The sequence below is a fragment of the Blennius ocellaris genome (genome assembly GCF_963422515.1).
Source record: "Blennius ocellaris genome assembly, chromosome: 8".
Lineage (NCBI taxonomy): Eukaryota > Metazoa > Chordata > Actinopteri > Blenniiformes > Blenniidae > Blennius > Blennius ocellaris.
The window spans coordinates 10,341,523-10,351,310 of NC_137657.1; the positions used below are offsets into that span (position 1 = coordinate 10,341,523).

Consider the following 9,788-nt stretch of genomic DNA (forward strand, 5'->3'; position numbering starts at 1 on the left):
ACTGGACTACCCACAGATAAAGAACCGTACAACTGGAGTGAGGAAACTGCTCTTTTTTTTTTTTCTTCTTCTTCTACAAAAAGCAGGGTGATGAAAAAAGAAAATTAATAAAATAAAGAAAACTCTGCATTTAATTTAGACCAACATTGAGATTCCAATGCAGCACAAACATATTTACAACCTCCAAGAAATAAAAGTAAAAAGACTTGATGTCCTAACGCCTCCACCCCGCCCCCACATGTTTTCGTCTCCATCCCCCCTCCCTTTTAATTCAAAATAAAATATTACAGGATAGAGTTATGAAAATATAGGTTATTCCAAGATGGCTGTGTCATGGGCTGCACTCTCCACCACCTCCTGTTGTTCTTCCCTCCTCTGTATCCGTCTTCCTCTCTCTCCACCGCTCTTTCTTCAGTAAGGGTTGTTGGGTGTTGCTGTTCTGTCCCGCTGGCCTGTCCCAACCCAAACTCCCCCCCACCCCCCACCCCTCTCCTCCCTCCCCCCCCCCCCCCCCCCCCGACCCTGGGGCGTGGCATTCAGTCACAGGATCACTGGAAGGCCGCTGAGGTCACAGCTCGTCGCGGTCCCGTCCCAGGATGGTGTAGCGAGTCTCGCTGGGCGCCAGCTTCTGGAAGGAGCTCTCTGGGGGACTGCTGGCCGCAACGCCCGCTATCTCCTCCTGGAGGGGGGGGGGAGGGGCAGAACCACAACAACAGTCCAATAAACAATAAGAACAAAAACCTCTCAAGAGCGTGCGGTTCCCGCGGCCTGACCTGTCCAGGCGTGCTGTCCGTGGGGTCGGGGCCGTGATGAAACTCTCTGTGGAGTTTTCCAGAATGGAGGTCCAGAACAAACTGCCTCAGCTTGCCAGGGATGCTAGGGGGGAAAAAAAAGAAAAAAAAAACACACACAGAGGAGAAAACACATGAAACAGTGTTTGTAGTTTCATCAAAGTCTTGAAGTTTGTTTATCTGTGAAAGACGTAAGATATAAAATATATTCACCACGTTTCAACTGAGATGAACTGTGCTTTCAGTTTTACAGAGGTACACTCACAACAATGTTATTAAAGCAGAGATGAGCTTTAGTTTTTTCAGAAACATGAAAAATGACTATAAATATACATCATTGATCTCACTGCATCAGTGTTAAACTTCCCCTTCGAGGTCAATAACTATCTATTTAAGATGTCCACATTTTGGTAAAAACTCTTTGAACCCCTTTAAAATTTAATGCAGCTTAACTTGTGATTGATGTACATCAAGTTTACATTTGATTCACTGTTTTCCAGTGACGTTCTGTTGGAGCGCATGTGGCCTGTGAGCCTGTACGAGTGGACATTCATTCATTCATTCACTCACTCATTCATGCATTCCAGCAAACAAATCCTACGCTGAAAGCAAGTCCGCTCGAGTTAAGCAGAGATACGGGACCAAACAGCTGATGGCAGCGGCGGAGGACACTAGTCCCAGAGGACATGTCAGCAAGCAGCATTAATCCATATCAGCGTTGTCCTGTGAAGTGTTCTTATTAACGACGGGTCGCGAGCTGCGGCGTTATCACCCGAGCCCAGAGCTGGCGCCGGCTCACAGTGAGGCTGGTGTGTCAGAACAACACAAAAAAAACACACATGTACGGACGTATATATATATATATGTAGAACGCAGACCGTGCTAATGTAATTACAAGCTCTGTGCCACATGCAGTGGTTATGTGATGTAATTAGGTTGTGCGAGGCGAGTCAGTCCTCGGGGCTTCTGTCTATCTGATCAGACTCTGATTGGGGATCGGGGGGGGAGTGGTAGTGGGGGGGGGGGGGGAATAAATAAGATTAAATTAGATTAGACTGGATTAGTTTAGCACTTATTGCTCGTGCCAAATCATGTCACATTAGCTCCAGTGTCCTGGCCCATTCATAAAGGACAGATTTTAGGAGGTGTGACATTTGTCTGCTGTTGAGAGCTCAGTGGATTATTGTGTGCAGGAGTGTGCGGGAACCAAATCTACCAGAGTTTTATAAAAAAAAAAAAAAAATGTATTTAAAAAAAGCAGATCACATTAAGGATAATTACGCAAAACGGAAAAATTATACAGATTTAGCTCGCCAGCTTTGAGCAATGCCTCATGAAAAAAAAAAAAAAAGGATATTCCTAAAAGAATTAACATATTATTGTTCCGACATGATGTCTAGTAACATATTTATTGATTTTTGTTTTACCTCAAAGAAATTACAAGTCTTCACTTTCTTCCGTAAATATGTTTTGCTTACATTTCCAAGAGGGTGACGTCACAAAGAAACCACGTGTATTGGTATTGTTTGAAAAGACCATGCACCTGCATGGTGTGAACTTGTGTGTGATTGATTACCTAATCAATCACACACAAGTTCACACCGCCAGTCTTCTGCCCAATTGAAAGAACTTTTAGAGGAGGGGGAGGAATGTGCCACTTACTTGATGTCCTTGAAGTCTGGGAAGACGTACATGTGTCGGAACGAGTCTATGGCGATGACGGGACAGTCGGCCGGCGTTTTCTGAATGTGCAGCAGAGGATGGCGGAACTTGTCGCAGTCCGCGTGGAGAAAGTTTATCGACCCTGGGGGGAGGAAGGGAGGAGGAGGGGGGGGGGGAGCAAACGCATCTGATGAACACAAACTTTGCTCTGCGAAGGGCTTTCGGCGTCGGTGGGACCAAAGGCTCACACGTGTTACCTTTCTCGCTGATGAGCTGGCGAGCGACTTCTTGCTGGAACGTCTCTAAACTCGCCGCGTCTTCTTTAATATGGAACAAAATGAGGAAAGGGATTCCTTCTTCTGTAAGCTCCTGCGAGAGGGAACGCAAAACACACGGAACGTTTCAACGACAAGTCACAGCGTTTTCTGCAGCTCAGCAGATGGACGCAGGCTTCATGACTACTTCTGGGGCAGTTTTCTTTTTTCTTTTTTTCTTTTTTAAAGCTGCACATGTACAGCGCTGTGCTCAGGTTTTTATTGCCTTGTGTAATAGAATATCACTCATCTATCATGTAATGTAAGCAGGAAGGCATCTGGTTGCTTGGAAGTGACGGTGCAGCGCCCACAGAGAGCCTGGTCTGAACATAATCAAGTCTGTCTGGATGAGCATGGATACAGAAGGATCCGAGCCAGACTACATCCTCAGAAGATCCTTATTTAGTCGTTAATAGAAGCTTTTTTTTTTTTGTGTGCGCAAAAATGCGGCTACCAACCTCTCCGTTTTCGAAGGTGATCTCCCTAACCAGAGGCACACACTTGTCCTGGGCCCAGGCGTACGTCAGGTCGAAGTTGGTCAGTGAGCCGAGGTAGACCATGTCGGGAACGTTCTCGCCGAGAGGCTTGTAAATCACATTGTCTCCGCTGAAACGCTCGGAATCAGACACGGCTCTGCGGGAAGAGAGTTCAGGGGGAAATGCTGACGACACCTGAAGCCACGAGCGGCGAACAATGGACAGGCGGATGTGGAGGGAAGTTGTTGCGTCTCACCCGAAGGCCGCCAAGAACGTGCAGTCGTCTCGAAGGATGTTGGCAACTTTTTCGTACGTGTGATAGTTATCAGAGTCCTTTTTATCAAAGTAACCTATGATGTTTCTTTTGCCCCGCTGATGAAGAAGAAAGAAAAGATCACATTAAAATGCAAATGTGTGGATTATTAGAATTTTTTTAAATTGTTGACATTTGAAAGGTGCAGCTAAAGAACACAATGCATATTTGAATGCAAACTGTGAGGCTTACATATATTTTTTTATTCATTGTACATCAACTTATTATGATGATACGAATTATTATTCCATTATTATAATTATGTGATCAATTTGTTTTATTTGGCACAGTTGTTATACCTGATGTTGTTTATCTCAATCGGAGCAGTGGGGGGGTTTAGTGCCTTGCTCACCAAAACTTCTCACATGACGTATTATCATGAGAACAGATGTGTTGTTTTTTATATTTTATGTTGTTTAAATGATCAAAATGAAAAATGCTTGAAAAAAAACTTAATCCATGTGTTCCGAGTGCAGAAAGAACTGACAGAACGGTTAACTCTTCATCAATATTCTGCTCGTTGGCCTCTTACATCCAGGGTGTTGAGCTCCTCCATGGAGGTCATCTCCTTTACAGGGTCGACCTGCTGCTGGCGGATGAAGTCGGCGATGGCCGTCACCGACCTCTGACCTCGGTACTCCCTCTTCATCATCATCCCGTTGCGGAACAGCTTCAGCGTGGGATACTTGGTGATGCGGTATCGCTGGGCGATGTCCGCTGTGGCAGAGGAGAAGGTGAGTAAAGAGAGACGAATCAATTGATGAAGAGCGGGTAGGCCGGGGAGAAAACACATGGGGATGAGGAGGATGAGGAGGGCGAGGAGGGTGAGGAGCGGCGCGGCGACAGAGGCGGCAGCTAAAGCTCAGGCTGAAAACACTGGCTTCAGTCGGCCCCGAGCTCTGATCTCCCACATGAAAGCGGCCCCCCCGCCAAGAGTAAATATTCTCTGAGCACACGGTGGACCGGTGTGTGCGTGCGTGTGTGGCAGGTGTCAATCTCCCGGCGGGGGGTCTCTAAGCCTCCAGTCTTCACAGGAAGCAGCAGTTTTGTCATTAGTCTTCAAACAGTTTGCAGGTCATCAATAATTCTCTTTAATTTGCTTTATCTCAAAAGGCTGAGGCTGCTGGTTTATGTGTCTGTGCTTTGGTGTGCCGGGCATCTATGTGTACATATGTGCATCGAATATATAGGAGTATATGTGTGGGCCTTCTTTTTTTGTTTTGTTTTGTTTTCCTGTATATAGGAGCAGGCTGACGGTTTGTGGCTTTAAAGCAAACAACAGCCGCCACATGTTTCAATGCTAAAATAACTGGAATATTACTATCATCATTTACGTAGGCTGGAAAATACAATTTGTTAAATTTGAGTTGTTGTTTTTTGGGGGTTTTTTTAAGGGCCTAATTAATTCATACAGAAATAGTATAATCAACAAACAGAAACTTCAAATGAATCCCTTGGGGTTTTTTGTTGTTGTTGTTTTTATTTGCCATCATGTAAATAGAAAACAAAAAAAGATGAGTAAATCGTCGACACTCACAATGTTGGTCACAGTCGACACGGGCGAACACCACCTGCTTGGTGTCAGGAAACTCCTCCCTGACGATGTTAGACGCCTCCTCAAAAATTGGATGGAGCATCTGACTGAACCGGCACCTGGAGGAGGCAGAAGGGAAAAAAAGTATGTTCAACCATATGAAACACCTTTGCAAATGAGAGACACATGAGGTGAGGAAAGAATATTGATGGCCTCATGTGACATGAGCAGGAAGACGTTTAATGAGGGGTTCCATGATAAACCGTATGCAGCAGTGGGCGTGGACGGCGAGAGTGAAATCACACACTTACCAGTCTGCATAAAAGTTAACTAATGACACCCCAGCATTATCTGCAAGGGAAAGAGAAAACAAACAGAATAGATCAGGCACATTTACACACATTTTAAACCAAGTCCAATGATTTCATCATGAAACTCAAGAATGCTGAGTCGACGTAATAAATAAGAAAAAGTATCCGAGGGCATCATATTGTAACGATGCATACAAAACCAGAGATCTTTCACCAAATAGTTCAATATCAACGTTCATTATTGTAGGAATGCTAATCGATACATTCAAAACAATACTGAAAGAGATCTTTCTATAAATAATTGTATATTATGTTTCGAAAACGTCACACCACTTGACTAAATGCAGTCTTTAATCCCTGGAGATATTAGAATTCTAAATTGAACATCTTATCGACTCTCCTGCCGCGACGTGGACGTGATATCAATCCTTTGCCCTTTTGGTAAAACATTAAACTGAAGACCAGCGACTGCCAACGTGGCCACACCTGCTCCACTGAAGAGAAATACTTCTTTCTAGATTATTCCTTATTTGCCGACGTCCCTCGTGGAAACGCACACAAAAAAAACAAAAAAACCCATCCCCCGTTAGCCTTAACTAACTCACTGGAACCTATTCATGGACAGTTATGAGAATCCCATTGACTTTATGAATTTCTCCAACTGGTCTTTCCGGGAACGTGGAGCTTTTCTTGTCAAGCTCCTCGGGAGCAGACGGTGGGAAGCCTTACTTAGGATGTCATCAATGTTGCCCGAGTCTAAACTGGTGATCTCTGCTTGTCCAGGAGTAGAGAGGCCCATCACCTGCAGGCACAGAGAGCAGAAAACATCAAACTCACACACATCTTTGTGTGTTTGACTCGAGGAACTGGTTTCACTCTCCGGTATTTGTCTTTGCACCAACAGAAAAGACTTTATATTTAGAAAAACAAACTGGCATTTGTCCTTTGTGATAAATAGCCTGAATCTGAATTAACTAGAGTGAAGAAACTTAAATAATTCGAGGACACAAGAGGATTGCGGTATGTTGATAAAGCCACCAAGATTAATTTCATCTTTATTGAACTGAGGTTGCTGTCTGGTGTATGTTACGCTTAAAATAAATACATAAATAAATATCACATTCCTATTTAAAAAATAACAATACTTTTGTTTGTTTTGGAATACTTTTACTGAAATATCCACAGATATGAACGAGCAGAGCACAAACTGCAAACTGAAGCACTTATACCACCAAATTACTACTTCACACGTTCTTATCAGTGGAAACAAGCTTATTTTTGCACGCCTCTGCAAACTGCATGCATTGTTATGGAGAGCAATGGGGCTGAGCTCAGCAACTCTGCAGAATATCCCTTTCCGATTCCTTCATTGGCCCTAAAAACTGCCGTCACCTCTCTGTGGTACAGAGTTAAATATACAGCGATCAACATCTCCTTCACCCTCACGCTGCAAAACCCGACAACTACAACTTCTTGGCAACTGTCACAACTTATTATCCAGGTAGCAAACGCTGCTCATGTTCACAGTGACGGTTCGAGGCTGGAGCCTCGCTCCGGGAGACCCCATCTCTGTCCAGCCACATGAGGAAGGCCAATGGGAGCAACTCAAATTAAACGTCGTCCCAGCACTTGTGCAAATTCTTTGGGGGTTTTTCCGTACATGTAATGTCACCTACAGCAAACTATAATTCATTATTGTTTTTTGTGTGTATACACCTTTTTTGGCAAGAGCACCCAGAGAAAAACATGGATGCACAGGTGGACTATGCACCCCCAGCATAGAAAGGCTCCCAGCCCAAACATGAGCGGGAGATATTGCCGAACACTACACCTCCGTGCAAGCCTACCAAAGTGTTTAAACAGACATTATTTTTAGCATCGACTGGTATTTAAACACCTCAGAACAGCATGGCATATCCTCGCATCTCTAAAACGCATAGTTTGTAATAATGAGGCACATTTTTTCACAACCTGTTTTGGTCCGACATTTTCTCTGACAACTGATCTGCTTGAAAAACTTGTTTGATAATGATAATGACATTCCGATAGAAAACCAAGTGGCGCATTCCTTGAGGAGCTTCAAAAATATGTTGGGTTTTTTTTTTTTTTATGTCAGGTGGTCAAAATCGTCACAGTGCACCGATTCATTACACACTAAATGACCCTAAAACAAAGAGCGTGAATACCTTTCAAACCCTCAAAGTGTGCAGTAAATGGTCCCACTAGAGTCACTATCCTTATCAAAGGTCATTGACACAATCTAAGCCTTTAGGGGAACTTTATTGCGTCTTTGCAAGAGAGAGAAAGAAAATCTTTCCAGTCTTGATTTTTCTTTAGTGCAGCTTTTGAAATGGAACAGTGATCAACAACATGCTTCCAACTGTGATATGCCAACTGGCAATTTATGAATCTCAGGTGAGATTGAAATAATACAACAAGAACTCAGCAGAGAGAAAACTTAAGGGGCCAATGACAGTCGCTGGACAGCAAAACAAGAGAGACAATATTAGTGGGAAAACAAAGTAAAAAGTGAACAACAAATTTCCAACATGTAAATTATATATTTGTATCATGACAGAGAGCAAACTGTTAAAGCCACTTCTTGAACAAGAAGTAGCTTGAACACGCCTTGTGCTATCTCGCAAATCTTCAAACAGGATGTGTGACAAGTCATCCTCCGCCGACAGTCAAAAATCAACACAGGCTCAAGGACAGACCGCAAACCTTTGAAAAGTGACAGTTAGAGAGCAGCCAAAACCTGCTTAGGGAAGAGTTGATACTACATGTTACTGTAATTTCTTAAGGTAAGACAACAGCAATAACGGTAAAAAAAAAAAAGTCATGGCAACTATCATTTCTATTCCGTATTATCATCTTAAATAGTTAATTAATAATCAAGTCAGTGTCTCATCAATAAAGTGTTAAAAGTTACAGAAAGAGGTTTAAAAATGAAAGTTACATATTCTTGTATGACAGTTACAGTAAAGCTATCAAGGATAAATTGCTTATCGAGTTTTGCGAATCTCAAATTCTCTTGAAAACCATACTTTTATTGTGATGTTTGTCCACACACATCACTAAAGATATTTCATCCATATTTATGGATATATCAAGAACTATAAAGGATGTTTGCAGTGAAGCACATATATTTATATATACTATCACAGCATGATGCATTATGGATTTTGTTTTTGAAACGTTGCAACGAGTTGCAGAATCACCTTGTAGTCAATTTGATATTGTGGAATTCCTTATTGTTTTATTACTAACAGCTCTGCTACTTGTTCAGATGGTAAAAAGAGCGGTGCCCATAACTTCCATCACTTTCTAGATTGTCTTCCGTCCCTGAAAGTCACGGTATATTTACAGCTTGCAGGTGCAGACCGATATGAAACGACACGGTGTCCGTGGTGGAAAAAAATTAAAATAAAACACCTTGTTCCAAAGCTAACAAAAACAAGTCTGAAGTTTTCCTGCCATGCAGAACTGCTCTCCAGCTAGTTCCGGGTTCTCAGCCAATGAGAATGAGCCACAACAGAGGAATTCACCAACTGGTCAGCATCATTTCAGAGACACACGAAAAGGGAGACAATAAAATCGAGCGTATATATTTGATTATGTCCATGAGAGCCACATGTGGAGCCTGGTCTACTACTGAAGCATCCGACAAAAAGCAGTGATTCATAAATGGTGCAAGCAATTACGTGAGGACTGTCATGTTGTAGCAGCTGATGCTAACTGCCTCCACACTCAACAAAGTTGGCTTCGCTCCAACTTTATTCCTTAATTTCAGACTTTACTGTACACGTTGCGTGTTGCGATTACTATGTTGATTATACGAGGTGGATTATTACAAGTTGTAACTCTCAAGCTAGCGTTACTCAACAGAGCCGGCTAAGTTGACATTGCAGCAGGGTAACTTGATTAGTCCTGGGAGTTTCCGGGTAAATCAATCAAACGGCCTTCTCCGGGAACCTGCTGCACATCGGCAGCCCAGCACAGCCACTGACCCGGCTCCCAGTCACATTAAAACGGCCACGTCTCACGCACAGCAGAGCCTCGTCGGGTGAGCTAGCGGCTAACTCTCTGCTAACGTTAGCGCGCTGTGTGTCGCCAAAAGCGGCGGCGCTGCGAGGCTGAAAAACACACGCTTACCAGCAGTACAACTGTGACGAAGCGGGTATCGAGAGAGGGAGGTATTGTTAGCAGTTTCATTGTATAGTATAGTTATTAGTGGGAGGTGGTGCTCAGTCTTCCCGGTATGTCTCGACGCCTCTCTTCTCGCTGCAGCAGGAAACCGACGGAGAACCAATCTCACGGTAACCACGGAAGCCTGGCGACACTTCCTTGTATGCAACAGGGCATTGTGGGTAATGCAGTTTTTTGT

General features: G+C 43.5%; 1 protein-coding gene across 1 annotated transcript; it reads right to left on the reverse strand.

The window, feature by feature from the left end:
* Window positions 1-528: 528 nt before the first annotated feature.
* erp44 (endoplasmic reticulum protein 44) lies at window positions 529-9,692 on the reverse strand. The gene is made up of 11 exons (XM_080501483.1): window positions 9,557-9,692; window positions 6,131-6,203; window positions 5,402-5,441; window positions 5,094-5,209; window positions 4,089-4,273; window positions 3,500-3,615; window positions 3,226-3,400; window positions 2,711-2,822; window positions 2,454-2,595; window positions 774-876; window positions 529-679 (listed from the first exon to the last, which is right to left on the reverse strand). The coding sequence occupies exons 1-11, from the start codon at window positions 9,614-9,616 to the stop codon at window positions 569-571; spliced, it is 1,233 nt and encodes a 410-aa protein (XP_080357609.1). The 5' UTR covers window positions 9,617-9,692; the 3' UTR covers window positions 529-568.
* Between the last annotated feature and the right edge of the window lie 96 nt (window positions 9,693-9,788).

What these genes read in the sequence shown, in the direction of transcription:
- erp44 (XM_080501483.1), bottom strand. Translation starts at nt 9,616, where the DNA reads ATGAAACTGCTAACAATACCTCCCTCTCTCGATACCCGCTTCGTCACA. An exon ending in TCGTCACAGTTGTACTGCTG is followed by an intron (nt 6,204 to 9,556) that starts GTAAGCGTGTGT and finishes CTGTGCCTGCAG; the next exon opens with GTGATGGGCCTCTCTACTCC. An exon ending in CCAGACTTCAAGGACATCAA is followed by an intron (nt 877 to 2,453) that starts GTAAGTGGCACA and finishes TTTCCCCCCTAG; the next exon opens with CATCCCTGGCAAGCTGAGGC.